The following is a 25776-nucleotide window of genomic DNA, read 5'->3' on the forward strand; positions in this document are numbered from 1 at the left end:
GTAAAGAAAATAACAGTTAGGGTAGAACAGAACTCAGAACATGGGTCTTCAAGTCCCCATTTTGCGCATTTGGCTTTTGTTTCTTAGTAGGAAGCATTAACAGGGATCACTGGTTTGGGGCTCTTGGTAGAACTGACCCCCGCTACTCAGAGGACTGGCCCTGGCGATGAGTTCCGAGACACATGAGCTCTCTGGATGTAGGTCCACCGAGACTGGAATTCTGGAGTGAAAGCTACACTAGCTCCTTGGCCAGTTTGCGTTCAGTAGCACTCACTCACCATCAGAACAGTCATGGCTAACATGACAGCCGCGGCAGGATCCCAAGCAACACACCTCATAAGGCGACCCAGGTTAATGCCCAAGGTGGCGGGTTCCTGCCTTTCCTGTATCTGAGTGCCCGGCAGACACAGGGAGATTCCACTCAGATGCGCAGGAAGTAGAGGATTGAAACTTGAACTCAGACAGGCTGAGGGCGAACCCGAACTCGTCCCTCTGCTAAGTGGCCAAGGCTGCTGGTAGCCCCGTGGCCAGATCCCAGGTTTCCTGTCCTCAGTCTAACACTCCACACTCCAGGCCAGTGCTGGCAAATTTTAATGCTTAGATTGGGAATCTTATTAAAATGCAGATTTTGCTTCAGTGGATCTGGGCTGAGATTTGAGAGTCCACATTTCTGGTAACTTCCCGCCCTCAGCGGCCACTGTTGCTGGTCCATCAGGCACCTGGGAAGTCGCGAGGTCTTTACCTCAGGGTGATCACTGAAGAGCTAGAGATGCTGGGGGGCCTCCCAGTGGGAGGTGTGAAGGGAGGGAAGCAGAGAACAGACCTGCAGAGCCCAGAAACCCACAAAGCAGGGTGGGCTTTGTGAGCAGCTGAGTCACCTTTGAAAACGGTCCCCTGCTTGGATAATGTCACTGGGCCATCTTTGGGTGCACACAAAAGTGTCACTTCCTGACTCCTACCCCCTACGTTGCCTCCTCTGCTCTGGGCTGGCTGTCTCAGCAAGAATGTGCCAAAACCCCACAATTTACAAAGCAGCCTCAGTGTTGGGGGGCTTCTTCCTACCACTTTAGACATGACAACCTCAAGGCTCAATCAGACAGACAGACACTGGCCCAGGAGCCAGGACCAGCAGAGCTGAGACAGGTAGCCTCTGACCCCCTCACCTGTGCGCTTCCTACCCTGCTTCCTGTTGCTGGACTCCAGGCAAGAGACAGGTCGGACAGCCAGTACCACCCAGCAGCTCACCGCTGGGAAATGCGTGGCTTTTCTGGAGTGAGACATAAGGCTTTGACCTCCACACGCTCTCATCCACCTCTCATTCTCCCCACCCCAGAGGGCTGGGCTAGGCCCTTCCCCAGTCTTCACACCCAGCAAACAGGCTCCTTTTCTCTCTGCAATGGGATCTCACCTATAACGTTGACAGTCACAGCCACGACAATGATGATGATCCCCATGATGATGAAGGTGATGCTGAGCAGCCGGGCCAGGCGGCCCAGCCTCCGGGCTCCATCCAGGTCCCCTTGCTGCACACTGCTCCGAGACTGTAGAGAGAGGGGCCGGAGACCCCAGGAAGCCATCCTCTGCAGTTCTGCAGGGTGCTACTTGCTGAGGCTTCCAGAACACACCCAGGCCCCATGGCATCCCACACTCCAGCAGCCCCACTTCCCCAGGGGAGAGGATTTGGGTTCCTCCTGGAGAAGTAGCCTGGGCTCAAGTTGTCCAGATTCTCAGACCCCCAGCCGAGGCTATCTCTCCCTGGCTGGGAACAGCTGGAGCAGAACCAAGCAATGCAGCATCTCCTCTCAGGAAGGGAAGAGTGCTGTAGTGGGGACGGAGGACTGGGAGGATGAACCAGGTCCAGGCGGCACTGTGCTGGTGGGTTTGGATAAACCAGGTACCTGGAGATCCCAGCCCAAGGCTCACTGCTCAGCCCCACTGGCTTCCTGAGGCAAACTGGGGGCTTTTCCTCCAGCCCAATGGGCCAGCCTCTTGTCATGTGTGACCCATCTCTGGCTACTTTTTTTTTTTATTAGTTGCAAGAATTTATTCACATATCACATATTAAATTATCAGTCACATGAATTTTTATGTTGGTCTCTGGCTACTTTTTAAAAACCACTGGTACTCCCTCCCTCTAGGAGCCTCATCCTGTTCAGCCAGAAAGGGGAGGCATCTTGGGTTTAACCAGGAAGGCTGGGGATGAGATAGAGCCACACACAGCTGCACAGGGGCCCTGCTTGGTATTTCACTTCTTCTCAGGGAGCTTGGTTTTCCTTGGCTCCATTTAATTTGGTGAAATCTGGGCATGTGAGGGTAGAGTTGAGTAGTTTAAGGACAAAGAGGAGGGGCCCTGAGGTTACTCAATAGGAGGTGTGTCCCCACTAATAATGAATTTTCTGAAAAAGAAAGTTATGGATCCCATTTACAACCACATCAAAATAATAAAATACGTAATAAATTTAAGGAGGTGAAAGACTATTTCTGTAGTTTCTGAAAACTATAAGACACTGGTGAAAGGGGCTGTGTTTCCATGGAGGCCTCTCTCCCCAAGTCCCTACTCTCTAGACCTCAGGCCTAGTTGATTTTCTGGATTATTTGAGGCTCCTGAGTTTGGCATGGAAATGCAGTCCAGTACCTTGATGATAAGAGTGACTGAACCTTTACTTTGTGCCTGGCCGCCTGCTAAGTGACCCTTCCCTCTCTGTTCTCTTGATGCCACACTTCTCTTCACCTTTCAGAAATCTACCTGACCCTCCACCCCCACCTGGTAGGTCCCTGTTCCAGAAAACCATGAGGTCAAACTCACTTTGTCCCAAACTGTAGTTCCTGCTGCTCAGATCTGTTCTGTCTTGAGCTCCTCCTTCCATTTGCTCACACTCGAGCTTATGGCAACAGCCTAGAATGTCCCCCTTTGGTGGCCATTCCTCTCCTGTCCCCCCTACCAATCAGCATCCTGTCCTAGCCAGTTCTCTTGGACTCTCCTCTCTCTAGCTCCTCACATCTGCCCTCGTTCCAGGTGCCACTTCTTACTGAAGCCATGAAAACATCTTCCTAAAGATTCCCCACCCCACTCCAAATTCTATTCTCCATTCTCCTCCCCATAAGACCATCTCATTTGGCAGATAATTATGCTAAGCACCGTACTCAGCCCCCAGGCTACAGGAGCATGCTGGAGAGTCTAGTTCCCCTGCTACAGAGCTTCCAGCCTGGTGAGGGAGGCTGGTCTCCATCATGTGACACAATAGTAAAATTGCAACTGTGGGTATGTTACAAAGGAGAGGCACCTGTTACCATGACAGCTTAGCTTACAAAAGGGGAGATGTGGGGAACAGTTCCTGGAGTAAGGACAAATGGATTGAAATGTGGAGGATGAATAAGAATTAAATGTTTTTGTTTTTTTTTAAAGGAAAAAAAGTGTTCCAAGTAGAGCCGGGCGTGGTGGCGCGCGCCTGTAGTCCCAGCTACTCGGGAGGCAGAGGCAGGAGGATCGCTTGAGTCCAGGAGTTCTGGGCTGCAGTGCGCTATGCCGATCGGGTGTCCGCACTAAGTTCGGCATCAATATGGTGACCTCCCGGGAGCGGGGGACCACCTGGTTGCCTAAGGAGGGGTGAACCGGCCCAGGTCGGAAACGGAGCAGGTCAAAACTCCCGTGCTGATCAGTAGTGGGATCGCGCCTGTGAATAGCCACTGCACTCCAGCCTGGGCAACATAGCGAGACCCTGACTCGCCTTAAAAAAAAAAAAAAAAAAGTGTTCCAAGTAGAAAGAACAGTGTGTATAAAGATCCAGAGGGGCATCCTGCAGGGTAATTAGGCACATCTTCCATAAATCGCTGTTAACTAAAGGACAAAGGCCAATGTGGCTGGAGTTGAGAAAATGAGGAAGCAGGTAGGGCTTAGAAGTGGGTTGATCCAGTCAGGCAGGGATCTGCCCACCAGAAGATTTGGTCCTTATCCCAGAAGCAGTGGGAGCTAGTATGTGAAGCTGGGGGATGGGAAATAGTCCAAATCCTCTCCATCCTTCAAGGTCTGGCGCTAAGGCCATCTCCTCTGTGAAGCCCACCATGACTGCGCTACTTCCACTAGAGCAGTAATAATCCCTAACATTATTTGAACATCTACCTTGTGACAGGACCTATGTAAGTGCTTGCCATCTATTAGAACATTTTTCCCCCTGATACTTCTGAGGCAGGCGTTGTTATTAGCCCATTTTATAGGTGAAGCTGGAACATAGGGCACCATGCAGATATGGTAAGAGAAATCACTAGAGAAGTGGGGAAATGGCAGATCAAGAAGGGCCCCAACTGTCATGCAAAGGAATCTTGGTCCTATAAGCGTTAAAGAATTAATGAAGATTTGCAAGTGGGGACATAACTGGATTTGCATTTTGGGGACCATCTCTGTGGTGACAGTGTGGATCAGAGTGCTGGGCATTTGGGAGATGACAGATTCAAGACTTAAACTAAGTAGGAGGTTGAGAAAGGAATTAGGATTTGAGAAGTTATGAGGAGAGTATCCACGTATTCTCTGCTCATATCAAAGGGTACGTGGGAGAGGGATGTGACTGGGATCCAGGTTTCTGGCATGGACAATGGATGAGGGGAAGTTCCTTTCCTCGAACGGGAGGGAGAGAGACCATGCATCACTGAACTCGTTCAGGCAGAGGAGGCTGAGCACTGTGAATAGACAGATACAGTTGGATAAACAGGTCGGGGCCCAGGAGTCATCAGCCTGTGGACGGCAACTGGAGCTCTGGGCGCAGATGAGGTCACTCGGGGAGATAGCAGCTGGGAGACGAGGTTCACAGATGGGACTATGGGAGACATCAAATCGTGAAGGTGGAGGGGAGGGCTGGGGAAAGAAGCCTGCAAGGGAGACCACTGAGGGGTGGCAAGTGGCAGGGGAGAATCATCCCAGAAGTCCAAGATGGAAAATCTCAAGGAGTGCCGACGGTACCGCCTCATGCATGGCCGTAAAGCAAGATGAGGACTCAGCTGCTGATAATGACTAGTGATAGTGAGACGAGATGGACGATCTTGATGAGGAAGTTTCAGTGCAGTGAGGGAAGAGAAATCAGAATGGAGGGACATGACGAATGAGGGAGAGATGAGGAAGTTAGATGCAAGTGGAGCGAGCTCTTAGAAGCTCAGCTGCCAGGCCTCCCTGGTGGCACGGGGGTTAAAATCTCAGCACTATCAAGCTATCACCAGCCACTTTGTAGTGAGTTTGATCCCCTGCCAGGGAGCTACGCACATGGCGCAGCAGACCTCTCCTGTCTCACCCGCTGCTCCCCTCAGCAGTGTATCTCAGTAGATCCACCTGTTCTGCGCCCCACTCTGTCTCTGGTGAGTCCCCTCACCCCTGCACCTCTGGCCTGCACCCCAGTTCTAGTATGCATAAATACATAAAAATTAAAAATCTTTAAAAAAAAAAAAGCTCAGCTGCGGATGGAGGAGGAGAGTGATGGCAGAGGAGATACAACTGGTTGAGGCATATCGAGGATTTCTTCAAGACAGGAGAGAAAAGATCCATCAAAGAGGGAGTGAGTGACTAGACCAAGGAGTGATTGGTGTCATGCTGTTTCCTGGCAGCAGAGAGGCATGTATCAGCTGTGGGGCCCTGGGCAAATGGCTTATCTCTTTTATGCCTCAATTTGCTCATCTGTAAAAACAGAACCTACTTCATTGGCTTGTGGTGGGATTGGATGAGATGATACAAGTAGGGGACTTAGCATGGTGCCCTGACAATAGTAAGTGCTCAATAAATAGTATAATGTAATATCTGTGTTGTTATGGGAGATTTTCTTCCCTCCAATGCCCAATAGGCATTAGGTTGGTGAAGGACAAAGAATCATAACCATCAACTCCAGCAGAGGAGGGAGAACCTGTTCTAGGAGGAAAGCCTATTGGGCGGGTCTTGGTGAAATTACTAATCACACCCCTCTCACTTTCAGAGGTGTCCCAGTTAGGATATTAATTATATGACAGTATGTCCGGGAATCTTCCATTCTTCCTTTTTCTTTTTTTTTTTTTAAGATTTATGTATTTATGCATACAAGAACTGGGGTACAGGTCAGAGATGTGGGGTGGGGGGGTGAGAGCATTCACCAGAGACAGAGTGGGGAACAGAACAGGTGCTGCTGAGGGGAGCAGTGGGTAAGAGAGGAGAGGTCTGCTGTGCCACGTGAGTAGCTCCCTGGCCAGGACTCGAACTCATGCTGCATTGGCTGGCAATAGCTTCATAGCTATAACCCCTACACCACCAGGGAGGCCCCTCATGCAACCCCTTTCTTAGCTTTAAAATCCAAACCTGGTGACATAGTTCTGCATGAAAGAAATATACTTTTGTGCCTCAGTGCCTTTGCATGTGCTGCTTCTGCAGGAATGCCTTTCTTTGTTACCATATCGCAACCTCAATATGGCGCTGCAGAAGCTGCGGGCAGCTTTGCAACCCAGCGCTCAACCGCTGTGCCACCGGGGAGGCCCTCCTCCACATTCTTAAGAGTCACCTCCAATAAAACTTTTTTTGGTCCCCACACAATTATTCTTCTCCTCCTCAGGGCTCCCACAGCATCTTGCTTCACTCTTTTTCTCCCTTACCACCTTGCTTCATTATTTCTTACAGCCAAGTCTGTCTCTTTCTCTAGACTGTAAGCTCCTTGAAGGTTGGGACCATGCAGCCTCCATTTTGGTATCCCTCATAGGTGACCTAGGGACAGACCCTGTTAGGGATTCAACAAATGTTTGAGGAAGTAAAGAATGAAAGGAGAGAGAAAAAGGATGAAGAGTCTGTTTTCTAACCATTGAACTTAGCCAAGTTCAAATTTAATAGAAGATTCATGAAAAAATTAGAGCAATAGTTCCTATAAGAAAGATATCTGGCATCTGGGTTGTGGTCCCACCCACTAACCCTTGCTACCTGCAGCTCCCTGTATGGCCAGCCCAGGCCATCGACCTCAAGACTTCAACACCAAGGGAACCTTGGGAGGAAGAGGGGGAAACATACAGAAAGGCTTCAGGGATTTCCAGGAACTTTGACTTTAGACATTCTGGGACCATCTTGAATTCTTACCAAAGGACTCCATCTCTGCAGTAAGCAGGGTGTGCAGAGGGAGGGGTGCAGGGTTTGAGATGAGTCCTGCCACACACACCCTTCCCAGAGTATACTCATGTGTGCAATAAGAAGTGAGAACCATGGAGAGAGGTACACATCCGGTGACTTGGTATGAAAGATGGGGAGGGGAAGGGAGGGGTCATTTCTTGATCACACTAAGCTCCGTCTCTCTCCTTTATCCAAAGAGCCATCAGCCTCTGCAACCCAGCCATGACTGTTTCTTCAAGCCTGAGAGATATCACTGGGGGAAATGCACTAGGATTGACCAGATGGAACAGAGCTGACCTGACTGCAGCCACTTGGTTGCAGCAGGCTGTACAGACGCTATCCAATGTAAAGCTCACACTGCCCTGGAAGTCTTAGTTTTCTCATCTGCAAGATGGAGGGGAAATAGCTATGAAGAGAACCCAAGTGTTTCACCCCTAGAGGAACGAGTAGTATCTCCCGCCCCGGGGAATGATGGGAGTGTCCAGTGAACTAAGCAGGCTCCCAGAAGAGAGGAGATAACTGGGCACATCCAGCAATGCTCCCCATGTAGAGTCCCCCCATTCCCAAGGGGGCAAGCTAGTGTAGTAGGTAGGATCGTGAGTGCTGCCTGCAGGCATCCATCTGACCCTGGGGTTCCCAGTCACTAGCAGGCTATATTACATCTCCTGCTTCTGTGTTCCCATCTGTAAAATATGAATAATAACATTATCTGGACCTCATAAGGCAACAGTCTAGATTAACCAAGTTAACATATGCACAGAATTTGGATGTGAGCCTAACATTTAGCAAGCATGCAGTGAATGTTAGTAGTATTAGCCCTCAAATGGGGCTCCCTCAGGTCCCTTCCCCCTGGCTACTAACAGTCCCCTGTGGAAATTCATTTCCACAACAATACTGCACCTGTCATCACCCCATCTAGTTCTTCCTCTGAAATCCCAACCCCCAGCATCTCACTCACCCCCTCAAGCTCACAGTACCTAACCTACCCTCCCCAGGCCTCAACTCTCAGTCTGGCATTCTTCTGTGCCGCCTGGTCCTGTCCTCGTGGAAGCTCTGTCATACCCAGCCTGGGGTCAGCCCAATGCTGACGGCAGGACAAACAGTCTACCAGGCAGACTGAAACAACTCAGACTCTGGGTTTGTGCCTCAGCAAAGCCCTCAGGTCACTGAGTTCTCTGTCCCTGATTATCTCTACTCTCCTCAGTCACCAGGAGCCTACATCTCAACGAGAGGCCGTGGCTGGAGACATGGAGACCACACAGCAAGAATTCACTTCTTTTTCTTTGAGCATTTCTATCTACTTCTGCCTTCATGTCCTCTCCTGCAGGCTCCTGGGGAGGGGAGTCCTTCTTCTGGATGATCTTCAGGCCCACCAGCCCCCTCTCTCCTCACTGCTCAAGCCTCTCCACCAGCAAAGTCGCCAGGTGCCTATAAATGGCCAAGTCACTGGACACTCCCGCCCTTGCTGCATCTGCATTTGACCTCTGCCTCCCACTTCAAACTCGATCCTTCCTAGGTGACTCTCCCTCTTTTATAGCTTTCTTCTGACCTCCTGGAATCTTTTCAAAGCCCCTTTCTGTCCACTTCTGCTTATCCCTTAAATGTTTAAGGTTCTCAAAGCTCTAAGATAGCAATATTTTTGAGTTGGATAACCAGGAGTCTAAAGAAATTCTTAACAGCTTTTGACAATTCACTCATTAGTGCCCTCCTTTGTAAGCCACTGCTTAGTTCAGGCCTTTGTCACCCTTGCCCGGACTATCTCAAACACCTCCTCGGGGGTCCTCCTGTCTCTAGTCCTGCCTGCTCTAGCTCGTTTCCCACAATACAGTTGAGTGTTGGTTTAAAATATGAACTGACTCCATCCAAATCTGCTTAAAAATTGACAGGGAGTCCTCATAGTCTCTAGGACAAAACCACAATTCCTGGAGCAGGCCCTGTCTGCCTAACAGACCATGTCTTATCCATCTGCTTCCCACGTACCAAGCATGGCATCCGGGTCATGAAAGATGCACATTCACCCATGAGGTGTCAGTCATCCTCTACACTTGGCTCCCTCCACATCAGTAACTTGCGACTCCAGTGAAAAATGGACTGGATGAATGATAGGTGTATGTTACCAACTCTCACAAGGTTTCCAGAAAACCCTCCTGCCCCTTGTCATGATCTCAGTCTAGGCTTCTTCATCTCATCTATTGCCTACAAATAACAGGCACCAAGGGACCCCTCAGCTCCTCTTTTCCCCCTTTACCAGACCAGCCAACCAAAATAGACATTTAACCACACTCCTTTCTGGCTCCAAACCCTGTCATGTCAAGTGAAAGCAGCCAGTTTCAATGGACCACCTATATGGTAAGATACCATTTGTAAGAAATGTCCAGAAGAGACAAATCCCTAGAGACAGAAGAAGGTCAGTGGTTTCCTAGGTCTGGGCAGCACTGGGCGGAAGGGAGTAGCAAAGGGGACAGGTTTCTCCTGGAGTGAGGAAAATGTTCTTTGGTTGACTATGTTTATGATTGCACTATCAGTGACTAGGCTAAAAATTACTGTAGTGTACACAATAGATAGGTGAATTGCATGACATGTGAGTTACATTGACATGTGAGTTACATCTTGAAGCTATAAAAAGAACAGACCTATGATGACTTCCCATCCCCCACTAGGGAGACACTTGGGGGCCACTAAGTACAACTACCACACACCAGCACTCACTACATTTTAGTGTTCTTCTTAAACACATTGTGTACTTCTTTTCTCCTCACACAGCTCCTCTGTAATGTAGGTGTTAGGGCAACACCCATTTTGCAGAGGGAATATTGAGGAGAAGAGGCGTTTGGAGTGACTGGCCTGGGTCACCACACCTCGTGGTTGGTCTAGCACAGGCGAATCTTGCAATGTGGTGTGAGGATCTGTTTACAGTTTCTCCCCACTGGACTGGAGGCTCCAGGGAATTAGTGATGATGTCTGGCTTAGCATCTTGCCCTGCCCTGGGCCCAGTGAGTGTCACACCAGATTCAAGAAGTTTAGAAGGACATAGAAATGTACTGAGGGTGGGTGAGGGAGTCTCACAGCCTTGGGCCCAGGTCCCTTTAACAAAGGTAGTATCTACGCAGCCAGTGCCTACCACCCCCTCCAGGAGCTGGAGTCTAGCAACTGGTTTCTCCTGGGCCCTGGTGTGGTTTCCCTCCCCAAAGCCTGTCTTCTCTCCTGGGGCCTTTTCCTGTAACCAAGAGGTTGTCCCTGCCCAGAGCTACTGGCTCACCCCCGGGCCTGGCTTTGCCTCCACCTGTCCCCAAGTGCCACAGGCTGTACAGGAAGCTCCTCGAAGGCCCCACCCTGGGCCCTGCGCAGTCCCAGCTCTTGTGCCATGCCCAGTCCTTCAGACTCAAGCCTACCAGACTCTCCTGGGGTCCTGAGAGATTTCATGGGGTTTGGGGAAGGCATCCTTGGCTGGAGACTGGGCCTCAGTGAGGGAAATAGGGGCTTTCTCAGAAGACAACCTGAGGGCAGCAGAAATGGCCACAGCTCCTGGGGGCTCAGGGATATATGACTCAGCAGTGGAGTAGCTCCTGAGGGAACCACACAATGTCTCCCCACGCAGTTCTCTGGCCCTTGCCAGCCTGGGGCAGGCAGTCCTGGCCCTACTCCTAGCCTCATTCTGAGAGCTACTGCCATGTCCAGTCTCTCTCTCCCTGCTTCCCTTCCTGTACCTCATAAGCCAGCATCTACAGACATTTTCTGTAAGTAGTTCTATCCTAATGTCTGTGCTTGGATTTAGGGACAAGTTAGGACAATTTACCCAAACCTACAGCGCAAGAGTGTGAGAAGTAAAAACTAGCAACATGCCCCTCCTTGACGAGGACAGCCATGCCCTCTGACACCCATGGTTTCCAGACATGTAGTCCAGACTCCCCCTAGCCTGAAGACAAATACTGAGAGCAGGCAACCACCTCCAAGACATAGAAGGCCACAGAAAGAACTGCAACTCTCCACTCTTCATGGGCCCCTTGAGGGAGCCAGGCCCCAGGGGCCTCAGAGTGTAGCAGGGAGACCACTGCCTGCTCTTGGAAACGGAGAGGCAGGTGTAGAAACCCCAGGTGGTACTGGGGTGGGGCAGGGGGAACAGGCTCCCTTTCTGAGAATTTGGGGCCCTGGGACCCCATGCTGGCTGTGATCTCTGCTGATACCCAGTCCCACTGAGCAATGACTCCTTGGGACAATTGTCCTGTCCACCAAGGGTAGGACCCCACCCTGGCTGTCCTGCAGTGCAGGATTTGGCTTCAGTAATCTCCCTCCCAGCAGAGATGTGTACAAAGTCAAAGTGGGATGCCTAGGAGCTGAGTTAGAGGAGGACACACACAAGCCCTCCCGGCCCTGAGCCCCTCTCCAAGGAGGCGCAGCAGGTCAGGGGGGACAGGAATCTTCCCCCCAAGTACCCAGCACCCAGCTCTCTTTTCTCTACACCCTAGGTGTCTGCCAGGGGAACATGCCTGCCAACCCCTGGGTCCAGCCCCTACTCCTGGAACCAAGGGCAGAACTTACCATGATAGAAAAGATGAGGGGGATGAGGTTGAGGGGCCAGACAGGGCAGAAGCAAGAGGCAATGGCAAGGATGAGGTAATCTTTGGGAACTTCTCGGTCCTGGGCATCAGAGACAGAGACAATGGAGGATGCCCGCCTCGAGCTGACCCGAGAGAGTGAGCGGGAAAGTGGGGCGTCCTGGTGCCCCTCAGATACCACCTTGAAGGGCAGGCCATGGCCATTCTGCTCCAGATCCAGAGGCCCAGAGAGGGACTTGGACAGCTTCAGGGGCTTGTCATCCTTGACCTCCACCTTAGTGAGGAGTTTCTCCATCTCGGGCAGATCCAGGGGTGAGGCGGCAGAGCCCAGCTCCTGTGCTGGAGGAAACTGAGGCTGCCCAGGGTTGGCCATGTTGATCTGGATCTTGGGCTGCTCCAACAGGCTGGGAAGAGGGGCTCCAGAGGGACCTCAGCGTACCATTCCTCAGCCCAGACCGGGTGTCTACAGCTCAGGGGCAGAAGTGCACCCCAGGGGAGCAAGGCCAGATGGGGGCAGAGAGGGTCAGCTTCTCCAGGCCTGATAAGTTCTGATGCTGCTGGGCCCTGCTGCTGCCAGCGCAGAGTTCCAGGAATCTGGAGCCTTCAGCTTTGTTCAAGTTTGAAGCCAACTTTGCTGGTGCTGCTGACTGCAGGAGATGGGCGGGGAACCAACAGCCAGCTCCCAGCACAGAGAACACTCCTCTTCTGAGTGAGGCTCCGGTTAGGCAGAGAGGCTGTGTGTGTGTGTATGTGTGTGTGTGCGTGCGTGTGCGCGCGCGTGCACACGCGCCACACAGTCGCCCTCCCTCCCGCCCTGCCCTCCTCAGAGATGCTTTTCCTTTTCAATTCCCCCTCTCCCCAGAGAACAGCCCAGCAGTATCCTGCCTCAGCCCAGCCCAGCCCCGCCCCGCCCAGCCCCGCCCAGAGGGACGTGGGCCAACTTCTCATTTCCATTGAGATCCCAGGACCTGCTCCTCAGGGCTGGGGGCTCCAGAGGGGGAAAAAGACAAAGTGGGTCACAAAGGGGTGTGTCTTCAACTCTCCTGAGAAAAGGAGCCCTCAGCTTTTCTTCTCTGGAGCAAGCTCCTGTTTCCTCCTATCTGTTGGGAAATTCAGGGCCTGGACCTGTCCTAACACATCTGACCCTGACCTCCAACTCCCAGAAGTGGACAGGCCACAGAGCCTGGCTTCTGGCTCCAGGAGGGAGGAGGTGCTCCAGTGTGGCCCTGGAGGATCCTGGAGGAACCTAAAGTCTCTCTGAACGGGTTTCTGATCAGCTCACTAAGAGGTGGGTCAGAGGGGTGTTGTGGAAGGTGTGCTGAGCCCATCTCATGCCCATCAGAGTTTTTCTGTGGTTCTGAAGAGCAGGGAAAGAGAGGAATGCCTCAGAGCTCTGAGGGCTTGGGGTCTGGCCACTTGCCCTCTCTTGCTTCCTCTCTTTACTCTTTCTTATGTCTCCCCCTCTGTTCCTGCCGCCTCCTCTGCATCCCTTTCTGTGCCCCCCCTCCATCCTTACAGTGTTTTGTAAGGGTGACCCGTAACCACCAGGGCACAGTGTGGTTTGAAGGAGGGTGTAGAAAATAACTTAAAGTTCTAGGGGCATATATGAGAGCGGCTCAGAAGTTAGAGATGGAAGGGGTCTCAGAAATGTGGAGGTCAAATCCTTTGACTCAACAAATTAGGAAGCAGGCTTGGAAATGAGAAGAAACTAGTCCAATTGATACTGAAAACCGGCCTTAATTTCCTTCAGCCAATAAAAGGAAACAGTTTGAGAAGGAAAGTAGTTTAATTTTCTACAAACTGAGGAGGGCAGTAGACTCGTTTCTGGAAGACCACCGTCCTGCTCTTTGGCCCAGGACAGGGGTATTTGTACAAAGGAATAAAACAAAAAGAAGATGGCAAGGCCAGCTTGCTTTGTTAACACCTGATGTTTAACTTCCATAGATGTTTGACTTCCTTATCACTCTCGTAGGGATATCCTTCCTTTTCCTGAAAATGCAAGAAGACAAACATGTTAAATGCAACAGATAGGAATGCTTCTCTGATGGGCAGGAAGAGAGACCTGTCCTGTTTCACTGCATCGCCGGTCTGTATTCCAGTTAGACATTAATCCCTGGTTCAAGCCCAAGGGCTGTTTTGAAGCAATGACTGTGGGTTGTGTATCAAACTGGTTTCAAAATGCTGTTTCCAGCAAGGGTGGGGCCGAGGTGAAGTGGGAGTGTGACCCTGCAGAGAAAATAGAGAACTGGTCACCAAGGGAAGGAAGGACAGCAGTGAAGGGAACAGGCTAGGGCCTGGGGGAGCCTAGAAAGCTGGGAGGCTACCTGGAGGCAAGTACACTTCAAAATGCATGAGTTTGGGTCTCCCTGGTGGCGTCGGGGTTAAGTTTCAGAATTCTCACCTATCCCACTGCAGCGTGAGTCCATCCATCCCCAGGCAGGGAGCTGACCCACAAGGTGCAGCAGACCTCCCCTGACTCACCCGTTACTCCCCTCAGCAGTGTATTTCTGTAGATCTGCCTGTTCTGCTCCCCACTATGTCTCTGGTGAATCCTCTCAACCCCCGCACCTCTGGCCTACACCCCACTTCTTTCACAAAATAAAAAAATGTGTGGGTCTACCATAAAATATGTAGAAGAAAACATAGGCAAAACACTCCATGACAGGGCCTCCCCTGGTGGTGCAGCCATTGAGCGCTGGGTTGCAAAGCTGCCCACAGCCTCTGTAGCGCCAGTTTGATCCCCGGCTGCTCCCCGGCCACCGGAGGAGGGTCCCACATGGCGCGCAGACCTCTCCTGCCGCCCGCTGCTCCCCTCAGCAGTGTACTTCGGTCCTTCTGCCTGCTCTGCTCCCCGCTCTGGCTCTGGTGAATTCTCTCACCCTCCCACACTGTACCCAGTGCCTGTATGAATAAAAAAATAAATCTTAAAAAAAAAAAAAAACACTCCATGACAAAGGCTTCAGAGCTATCTTTGTGAACTTGTCTCCAACTGCAAGGAAAACAAAAAGAATGTAAACAAATGGGACTATATCAAACTAAAAGGCTTCTGCACAGTGAAAGAAACTACCACTAAAACAGCAACAACAACAAAACATCGTACTGAAATTTGCACATCATACATCTGACAAAGGCTCGATACATAAGATCTCTAAGAACTCATACAACTCAACAAAAAGAAAACAAGTCACCCAATTAACAAAAAGCTAAAAGTACACTTCTCTAAAAAAGATAAACAGACTGCAAATAATGAAAAAAATGTTTAGCATCACTTGTCATCAGGGAAATGCACATCAAAACCACAACAAGATCCCATCTCATGCCTGTGAGGATAGCCCATATCAAAAAGACCAGAGGACCTCCCCGGTGGCGCAGCAGGTTGAGCGCCGCGCTGTGAAGCTGTCCACAGTCTCTGCAGCACTGGTTCAATTCCCGGCCGGCCAGGGAGATTCCTACATGGCATGGCAGACCTCTCCTGCCTTGCCCACTGCTCCCCTCAGCAGTGCTTTCGGTCCATCTGCCTGTTCTGCTCCCTGCTCTGTCTCTGGCCTCCCTCCCACGACTCTGGCCTGTACCCCAGCTCTTGTATAAATAAAAATAAATCTTTAAATAAATAAATAAATAAATACCAGAAACAAGTGCTGGTGAAGGTGTGGAGAAAAGGGGACCCTCTTATACTGGTGATGGGGATATAGACGGCTCCAGTCCCTATGGAGAACAGTGTGGCACTTCGTTAAAATATTAAAGATGGATCTGCCATAAGACCCAACAATTCTGCTCCAAGGTGTCCACCTGAACAATATAAGAACACTAATTTGAAAGGAAACATGCACTCCTATGTTCACTACAGTACTGCTTACAGTCCAAAAACAGATGGTATCCAAAACAGGTATCCAAAAACAGATGAGTGCATCAGGAAGCTGTGGTATATATACACAGTGGAATACTACTTAGTTATTAAAAAAAAAAAGATAAACTCTTGCCATTTGTGACAACATGGATGCTAAGCAATATAAATTAGAAGGAGAAAGACAAATACCAGATGGTGCCACTTTAATTAGGAATATAGAAAAGCAAAACAAAGGGTCAGATGAAGCCAAACTAATAACAAGCCCTAGAAATATGATGGTAGAACTGAGCCTGGAGGTTGTGGGGGGGGGGGGGAGAGAACAAAGTAGGGAGGAAGCACAATGGACTATGGGGATGAACTGTGGGTGCTGTAGTGGTGGGAGTGGTGTGGTAGCAACACTTTAAGGGGGAGATGCTATACTTCTAAAACACAAACAACACTGTAAACCAATGTTAGCGCCATTTAAAAAAAGTGTGGGGGCCTCCCTGGTGGTGCAAGGGGTTAAGCACCACACTATGAAGTAAACCGCAGCCTCTACAGCATGAGTTTGATCCCCGGCTGGCTAGGGAGCAACCCACATGGCGAAGCAGACCTCTCCTGACTCAACCCACTGCTCCCCTTAGCAGTGTATTTCAAGTCAGTCTGCCTGTTCTGTTCCCCACGCTGTCTCTGGTGAATCCTCTTACCCCCTGGCATCTCTGGCCTGTACCCCAGCTCTTGTATGCATAAATAAATATCTCTGAAAAAAAGTGTGGGTATCTGCGAGCCCCTTGACTCTAAGTCAGTATCCACCTGGACAGAATCTCATGTTACAAACTGGAATCTGGCCCTGTAGGGGAGGAACCCAGACCCTCTACAGGGCCTACAACAGCCCATCCAATTCCAGAGGGTCTAGCTAAATGCTGAGAGTTGAGATGTGGCTGGTCCAAGGTGAAGAGTAGTCTAAGTATAAAGCACACACTGGATTTCAAACAGAACAACAACAACAACAAAAGAATGTAAAATATCTATCTCAACAATCCTTTGTCTATTAATTATATGTTGAAATGATAGTATTATGGATCTATTGGGCTAAATAAACCATTAAAAGTAATGTCAACTATGTCTTTACATTTCCAAAATGTATCTAACTAGAAAATAACAAATTAAGAAGGTGGCTCACATAATATTTCTATTGGGCAGAGCTGGCCTAAAAGGTAGAATGACTCTGACACAAAGGGTTTTTTTTTTACTTAATAAAAACGCTAAGAGAAAAGAAAAAGTCAAGAGACCCCTGCAGTGGTCCCTGGCCATAGGGTTGCCAGGCTAAGCTGGGATTCTAGGACTTGGAAACCCAGGTTCGCTCAGCCGCTGAAGGATGCTGGGCTCACAGCGCCCTCTAGTGGCCCATGGTGATGAAGGGAATAACCAGAGGCGGGATTGGGGACCAGGGAGAGGCAGAGGAGGGGTGAGGCTGAAAGGGCTTCTGGTGAGGATCTGGGGCTGGTGAACTCACCCCTACCAGCTGCTTCTGTCCCAGTATGCAGTTGCTACCTCTTCCCACCCCTAGTTTAGGTCTTCAGTGGAGACCCACGAGCCACATTCGTCACACAGAGTTGGGTTTGGCTTGCAGAGTGCTGACTCAAACTATTTTTATAAAATCCATTTCACACAAAAATAGGGTTTCAGACTTTTAATAGCTGTGGGCTTATTTTCTTCAGAGCAGCAAACATCTGGGTCAGTTACAGCCTTGAGAAGACCGACCTTGCGCTTCTCCCCAACCCCAGCTTCACACTCCTGCCTTCCTCAGGGTTCTGAACTTTTGAGTGCCAGCCACTAGACAGGTGGGTGAGCCTCGTTCTGTTTGACAGCCAGATCTGGTGAGGAAAGTCAAGAGACTGAAGAAAGCCCTTTCCCCTCTCCTTCTTACTTCTTCACTGCTCTCTAAGGCCCTGGTGTAAGCCCGGCTCCCTAGTCCACTGCAGTTGAGACTGGCAGTCACAGCTGGATGGATGAACCATGGGAAGGTGAAGGCACCAGCCAAGTGCTGGGCATGTGTCCACACTGACACTGTCCCATCGGCAGCCTGAGGGTGTCCATTGTGGGATGCAGGGAAGCAAATGCAGAAGAATAGGCAAATTTGAGCCAAATCCTTGGAGAGAAGTAAAAAGCCTCCTCAGATCTGTGCCCCATAATCCTTTTGTTACAGGGCAGGGTGAGGGGCACCCCAGAACCCCCAAATCTGCCCACTCTAAAGAGGTTCTGCCATCCACTGCATCAAGACAAAATATACCCTAGTGTATAAGACCTTTAACGGAAAGGAACTTTAATACAATTAGTGTGCAATAAAGAAAAGGCAAAAATTGTAGTTTCCAAATCAAGCACCCGAAGTTATCCATCCTCTCGTGGGTAAAAGCCCAGCCAAATAGGGTTTGCCCAAAGCAGGGCCACTGGGGCCTGAAAGCCTGTCACAAGTCTAAGGGACCTTCTGGTGGGGACCCATAGAAAAGGGGCAGAAGGGGCCCAGCACGTCTGGGATAGAAGGAATAAAATCAAAGTCAGTATAAAAGCTGCCCTTGTTAACCTCCCCACGGGCCTCTCACCCACATCTGTTTCACCAGTCCAGGACCAAGAGCAAGGGCAGCTTCTTCACATGTCTCTGCTCCATGTGTCTCCTCCATATCTCCTCCTTGCTCTCCCCATTATTTTTCCTTCCTTCCTCCCTTCCCCAGTCTCCTCTCCAGCTTCTCCTCCTCCCTGCCCAGCTCCGCCCTCCCTTGGGTGGGGCAGGGAACACCTGGAACCTCCCCTTTTCCTGGGGACCCCCCCTGTTAATACTTTCTACCCCTGGCATCTGGTTGATCTGGTTGGGTATCAGGAAACCCTAAGGGACTGACATGGCAGGAGGGATTAAGCAGATTCCTCTTCTCACCAAGATCTCCCAGGGCACACCTCATCTTGCTCCAGGGGCAAAGGCAGCCTTCAAGCATCTGCACGCGTGTTCACATGCACATGCCAAGTGTGAGGGAAACCTGATGTGATCCTGCACCCATCAGCCAGCAATCCAGCTTCACATCCAGTGATGTGGAGGCAAAGCATTTCCTTCCTTCTCTGTGGAAGGTGCCCTAAGAGACAAAGCTTTTACCTTTTAGAAAACAATTACAAAGAACCCAGTAAATATTAACCCTGTTTACACCCCAAATTCTCTCAAGGTCTGTTCATATCTACATGTTTGTCTATAGGTATAATCAATGAGCACAGCCCATTTTGTGATCTGCTCTTTTTTTTTTTAATCTTTTTTTTTTTTTAATTTGTTTATACAAGCACTGGGTACAGTCAGAAGCACAGGAGGGTGAGAGAACTCACCAGAGCCAGAGGGGAGAGCAGAGTAGGCAGACTGATGAGGTACACTACTGAGGGGAGCAGCAGGCGGCAGGAGAGGTCTGCGAGCCATGTGGGACCCTCGCCCTGCAGCCGGGGATTGAACCGGCGCTGCAGAGGCTGCAGGTAGCTTCACAACCCAGCGCTCAACTGCTGCGCCACCGGGGAGGCCCTGTGATCTACTCTTTTAACTCACTACGATTTTCATGCTATTGGAATTCCAGAGTTTGCCTGGTGGTGATGCCTAGTGTCGTCTCTGGTGTTTCTCTGCTGTACACAGTGCTGTAGGGACTACCTCACAGCACATTTGTTTTTCCTCTTGGATTACTCCCTTGGAGTTGTTTTTATTGTGATTTCATCAAATTGTTCTCTACCAAAAAAGGAACAGATACACAGTATAACTGAAACCCCCTGGCAACTTTGGCTCTTACAGTTGTTATTTTGCTGAAATGTTTCACTCATTGCTAGAGAGAGACAAGGTATTGTTCCCTGTGGCAGAGACAATGAGCACAATGGAAGGATTTGGAAGGCACAGACTTCCTTAGAGAAGCCAAGAGACTGAAAAGATGAGAGTCCTTGTGAGCTGTCAGTCTGCTGCAAGCTCTGTAATTGTTATTATTCTCTGCCCTGTAAAAGTTAACTCTCTCCTCTCTGTGTGTCTTTCTCTCCTTTGAACATTGTTTAATTGAACTGAATTTATTAACCTTATAGGTATGTAATTTCTGTCTCAGCTATATGGGTCCTCTGTATCTTTTGCCCATAACTTTCTGTAGTTCTACCTATATATGTATTTTTTCCCTTGGTACTACTTTCTTTTTCATATTCATTGAATACCAACTCTTATACTATTTCTCTATACTTGGATAAATCTAACTGGTCTCAGTTAATAACTTCCATTTATTTAATCACAGATTTATTTTCTCTCCACAGAAAATCCATCTTGGATATAATACTTTTTTTTTTTAAGAGGCATGTTTTATTTATTTATTTATTTGTTTGTTTGGGTTTTTTTTGTTTGTTTGTTTATACATGCACTGGGTACAGTCAGAAGCGCAGGAGGGTGAGAGAACTCACCAGAGCCAGAGCGGGGAGCATAACAGGCAGAAGGACCGAAGTACACTGCTGAGGGGAGCAGCAGGCGGCAGGAGAGGTCTGCGCGCCATGTGGGACCCTCCTCCAGTGGCGGGGGAGCAGCTGGGGATCGAACCGGCGCCGCAGAGGCCGCGGGCAGCTTCGCAACCCAGCGCTCAACCGCTGCGCCACCGGGGAGGCCCTGGATATAATACTTTAAAAAAAAAAAAAGCTGATGAGACTCAACGAAAACAAAGTAAATAATCCAGTCAAAAAATGGCAGAAGAGAAAATGGGCAGAAGAGAAAGAAACTTCTCCAAAGAGGAAATGCAAATGGCCAACAGGCATTATGAAAAAATGTTCAACATCGCTTGTAATCAGGGAAATGCAAATCAAAACTACAATGAGATACCATCTTACACCAGTGAGAATGGCACATATTTGAAAAACTAGCAACAACAAATATTGGCAAGACTGTGGAGAAAAAGGAACTCTCCTGCACTGCTGGTGGGAGTCCAACTAGTCCAACCACTATGGAAAGCTGTGTGGAGATTCCTCAACCTGCTAAAGATGGAGCTTCCATATGATCCAGCAATTCCACTCCTAGATATTTACCCAAAGGACACAGAAACATTAATTCCACAGGGCACCTGCACCCCTATGTTTATAGCAGCACTATTTATAATAGGTAAGCTATGGAAACAACACAAATGACCCAAAATAGATGACTGGATCAAGAAGATGTGGTACATAGACACAATGGAATGTTACTCAGCAATCAAAAAGATAAACTCATGCAATTTGCAGAAACACAGATGGAGCTGGAAGGGATCATGCTCAGCAAAATAAGCCAGAAAGAAAAAGAAAAATACTGGATAGTCTCACTCATAGCAGGAATTTAGAAAACAGGAAAAAACCAAATTATAATAAAGTAAAAATCAAAATCAGTAAGCAACTATAAACCAGAGACACACTTTGTGGGGGAGAGTAGGATCAAAACAAGGTGGGTGGGAATTGTATGGGGACTATAACCAAGATGAAAATGCAATACATTGTGCAAAAATGAAAAATGATGTAAAAAATGTATAAAATAAAAAAGAAGTACAGTTAACTGAAGTACAGATATATATTCAATAACTACAAAGAATGCTGGTCTATTCTGATGTTAACTACCATACCTTGTCACTGGGACATTAATGAAACTCTCAACCAAGTGACTGACCCTGTATTCAACTGTGCCAAATGCTACTATATGTTCAAGTGGAAAAAAGCTGAGAATTATCTATTGGATTTGTTAAGGTACTAGTGACTTCTGCAAGAGCAGTTTCAGTAAAAGGTGTTGACCAAAATAAAATAAAACAAACCTGGTAAATAGAATATGTCTTAATAGCTTCCATTCAGGAAATTCTTGCTTGATCCAGGCACTATACTAAGTGATTTCAAAGAATTATTTCAGGCTGTGATGCAAATTATATTAGATGGGATCATATGTATATACATGGATGAGAACACCAAGGCACTGAGCCATCTGCCAGTGGTCATTCCAGCTGGTGAGCGCACACATTGGCAGCACACTCATGCTCCCACCTGCAGGGGGCGCCCTCACCATTCCTGCGATGAGAATGCAATAGGCAAAGAAATCTCATCTCTGCATCCTGGATTTAGGAAAGCAGCACCTGAGGCTGAAGCAAGGTGGAAGCATTGTCCAGGCTGGTCTGTCATAAGAGTATAATAATACACGACATTAACAATTTGTGGAACACCTCCTAATTGCCAGAAGCTGTGCATTATGAAGGAATGTTAATCCTTAATCACCCTGAGGTGGAATCGTGTGTCAGAGGTGAGGAACCAGAGGCTTAGAGAGGTTAAGTGATACTGTGAGTCACACATGTGGTAAGAGGCAGAGCAGAGACTGGATCCCAGGCTGGCCCAATTCTATCTTTCCACTGTCAGACCTTGTCAGCCTCTCCATGAGAGGGAAGGCTCCGTGGGCGGGACTGGGAACTAAGTCTCACATTTTACTCCTGGCTTAAACCCCATAACCCCCCTGCCTCAGAGTCAAAATCTTCCAGTAATCCATGCCACAGACACCTGCCCTGTGAAATTAGGAGCCTGTGGGATGGAGACGGCATGCCAAGTGTCTCAAGATGTGCCAAGTGAGCCACATCTTACTTGCAAAAAAGCAGACTTATTTAATTATGGCAGTGAGCCTTACCTCAACCACTCTGGGGAACCCTCACTCCTACCTGGGTCTAAGAGTATCTTTCTAGCTCTGTGAGCTGTGTATCTCTCCCTGCCCCCCAGCTGGCAAGAGCCCAACTCTCCAAAGAGACCAGAAATCTCTCTGCACCTCCCTGGCACATCTGGGTCCTCACCCCACCAAGCTGCACCTGTACATCAGCCCAATTAGCCTTAGAGAGATCACACACTAACTTAGGAGCATTTATTTTAGATGCAGAGCTGCTCTCCAGGCTTGGGGGGCTGGGGATAGCTCTGCCTCCCGATCCCTTAGTAGCCTTGGCTTGAGATCTCACTTTCCTGAATTCCTTTCCCATAGTCCCTCCAGGATTCCAACTCTGGAATCCCAGGGCCCTGGCTGTACCGTCTAATCTTCCATGGGAACTCCTTCCGTCCATCGTTTGGAGTACGGGTATAAGTCAGATACTTTCTGACCCCCCAGTCCTTGGCCCCACAGTCAGCTTCTTTCTCCTGAGGGTGAGGAAGTGCAGCCTTCACTGGGGCTCACTGCAGTTCATCAGGGGGTCCAGAGATGAGGCTGACAGCACGTTAAATGTCTCTTAGACCCTGCTCCCCCTTTCCAAATAATGGCTTCTCCTTCAGTCCCCCTCACAGAGATCAGCCATAACTGGGGACTTGCCATGAACCAATGCCCCCAGATACCTACCTGTGGACTTTAGACCAAAGGCCAACATTCCAGGGTGAGCCCCCAGGCCTCAAGCCCCTCAGGCCACCCTGGACCACCGGGTAGCAGACAGAGATAGCTTTTCCTTTTTATTTGACTGCTTTTGATGGCCTCGTCCAGATCACAGATGTGGGGCATCAGCACAGGCAGGGCAAGGGAAGCCCACACTGCTATCACAACACACCAGGTGCCACTCCCACGTACAAATACCCCTCCCCAAAAGGCCCCATTCTTTGACAAAGTTGTAAGAAAAAAATGACTCAGATACAGGAATGCAAAGGTCATTTGACAATAAGAGTTCATCAAGTCCAAAAGTAAAAGCAGAGTCCTGCTTCTTTGTCATCAGAGCTGTCTGGAAGCGCAGCCCCAGGCTCCAGTTTCTTTCCTCTGGCAAATTGCCTCCTTGCCCCCATCTGCCCTCAGCCCATTTGTTCTCCACCAGGTTTTTTCTTCTGTTTGTGATTGTTGGTTTGTTTTGTTGTTTGTTTGTTTGTTTTGTTTTTTTTTTTCCTTTCCAGTCTTCCTTTTGTAGTGACCCAGTCATTGGCTCCTTCCAGGCCAGTGCGCCATCCAGGCCCTTGGGTGAGCAGCGGTCGGGTCAGAGGTGCTGATAGCCCAGGCCCGGGCCCGCGCGCAGATAGCTCCGCGACCAAGGCAGCAGCCCCGCAGAAGGAGCCCCCGGACACCGGCGCCAGCTCCCCGCAGAGGTCTGGGATGAGCCCTGCGTCTCGGCCACCGCCCTGTGCCGTTCCAGGTGCGTGTGCGGGGAGCACGAGGTGCAGCGCGGCGCCAAGGGGCCCGCGGTGTCCCGGCGCGCGAGGCTGGGCCCGGCGGGCGGCGGCGCGAGCTGCAGTGGGCTGGACACCGCGTCCCCGGCGCCCCCAGCGCGCTGTGCCTGGCGGTGGCACTCCAGGTGCCCGCAGGGCCAGCGGGGCGCGGGGCTCGCGCGCAGGACTAGGGATAGCGCGGTGATGCGGTGGATGGCTCTGCGCAACGTGGCGATCTTGGAGAGCCTCTTGCCCCCCAGGTCGTGCCGCAGCGCCCGGCGCAGCGCGTTAAAAGCTTCATTGTAGTCCAGGATGCGCTTGCGCTCGCGCACATTGGCCGCCATGCGCCGCGCCTTGGACCGCACCGGCCGGGCCCGCTTTCTGCCTCCTGCCACCTCCTCTGCCTCGTCCAGGCTGCGGGGGCCGCCCTTCTCCCTCAGCACCCCAAAATTCCTCGCGGCCTCCAGGCAAGAGACCTCCAAGTCTTTGGCAGGGCTCTGGACCCCCTTCAGGTCCCTGAGGCCTGGTCCTGGCGCTCCTTGGTGCATGGCCTTCTCCCAGGCCCCGCTGCTCAGACTCCAGCTAGTGAGGCTGCTGGTCCACCTCCTAAGCTTTGGCTTCTGCGGGCTGGACACTCCCAGAGAGGCACTTTCTAGCTGGGCTTTATGACACCACGTGGCTCCCAGCCCTCCCCATCCATCCATCTCCCTCCTCCTGCTTTATTACCTGCCTCCAGGTAGGTTGGCGAGGGAGGAAGGGAGAGGAAGGAAGCAAGCAAGGGAGGAAGCATGCAGATTCTTGTAGGAGAGGACAGGCAGCCCAGTCACGCCCGGGGCAGTGCTCCAGCCACCATGCAGAACTTGCTCAGCCTCACTCTGGGCCTCACTGTGTGGCTGGGTTCCACATTCTTTATCCAGACCCCCGCCAGAGTGTCAAATTTGGCCTCTGGGAGGGAGAGCTGATAGGCTCCCCAAAAGGTCACAGCAGTAGTTGAGTGTCCCAAGAAACTTTAAAGTTCTTGTCAAGTCTTATAGGCAACCAGGAGCTGTCACTGAGGAAAGCATGGCTGTCCCTGGGGACTGCAGGGCAGGCAGAGCTGATACAGCAGGGTCCTGCAAGATGGACCTGGAACTGTGGACTTTCTCAGCTACCAGTCCGAGGCTGACTCGGATTCTAGACTTTGGGTTTTGGTTAGATTTTACTCTCCTCTACCCCCTTTGGCTGCCCCTTCTGCAGGCGGAGGTGGACTGAGTCAGCAGCAGAGGGTGATGGCGATTGCCTTGTGGCCCTCTGGCTCCCACTGTGGTACCCACCAGGGACTTCTTTTGGGGTTCAGGACCCTTGTGCAACCCTTTTCATGATACAGCATTGCCAAGTTATGAACTCAGTGTACCCACCTGCCATTCCCACTCCCAGGGGTTGGAATTTTAGCATGGTCTCAGGGAAAAAGAAAAAAGAAAGCTTAACCCTAGAGAAAGACCTCTAGTAGAATTTCAGGTATCCACAGGTGAGGTATTTGGAGCACCTTAAGGGCAATCTCACTCTCAGTCACAATGAATGCTTCCCAAATGCCAAGGCCTGCTGTAGAATATGAGGTTCCCAACCATCACACCAAAGGGCACACCAATAACCTCCATTATTTCATACTATGCATTTCTCCATAAAGTAAAGGAACAGGACACTAGGAAACAAATATATGTATTTGTTTGATGATTGTTTTATTGTCTGTCTTGCTGTGGGGTAAATGAGATGCTCAAGTTTTTGCGCTGTTGGCCTCTGTGGCTATCACCTGTAGCCTTGAATGTAGGAGGTGCTTGGGAATGTGGGCTCAGGGCACGCATGCCAGATGGTGGACACCTGGAGTATGGTGTGGGCATGCATAAGTTGGCACACCTGAGCCAAGAGACTGAGGCTATAAGAGGAGAATCACAGAGGATGGTGTGTGGCAGAGAGTGGCTATGGGAGGATGAGTGATGACAGGCAGGGCCACGAGACAACACCAGAGAGAGCCCAAAGAAATGAGTAGAGATTTGCCAGGGACTGGGAGGTCTGCCAGCCTCCTGGCCCCCAGTCCTCCCTGCCCACTCTGTGCTTGGTTGCTGGCACCACACTTGCCCACTAGAGTGTAAGCATCCTAAGGATGTTTGTATTTC

The 25776-nt window shown here is 50.1% G+C and overlaps 2 protein-coding genes across 2 annotated transcripts; both read right to left on the minus strand.

Moving 5' to 3' along the window:
* Positions 1 to 1361: 1361 nt before the first annotated feature.
* TRARG1 (trafficking regulator of GLUT4 (SLC2A4) 1) lies at positions 1362 to 12028 on the minus strand (the record flags this gene model as incomplete). Its single annotated transcript, XM_084237853.1, has 2 exons — positions 1362 to 1541; positions 11639 to 12028. The coding sequence occupies 2 exons, from the start codon at positions 12026 to 12028 to the stop codon at positions 1362 to 1364; spliced, it is 570 nt and encodes a 189-aa protein (XP_084093979.1).
* An 11196-nt stretch (positions 12029 to 23224) lies between these two features.
* Positions 23225 to 24171, minus strand: BHLHA9 (basic helix-loop-helix family member a9; the record flags this gene model as incomplete). Its single annotated transcript, XM_084237006.1, has 1 exon — positions 23225 to 24171. The coding sequence occupies one exon, from the start codon at positions 24169 to 24171 to the stop codon at positions 23455 to 23457; it is 717 nt and encodes a 238-aa protein (XP_084093132.1). The 3' UTR covers positions 23225 to 23454.
* Positions 24172 to 25776: the final 1605 nt, after the last annotated feature.

This window comes from Talpa europaea (assembly GCF_964194135.1).
Source record: "Talpa europaea genome assembly, chromosome: 7".
Lineage (NCBI taxonomy): Eukaryota > Metazoa > Chordata > Mammalia > Eulipotyphla > Talpidae > Talpa > Talpa europaea.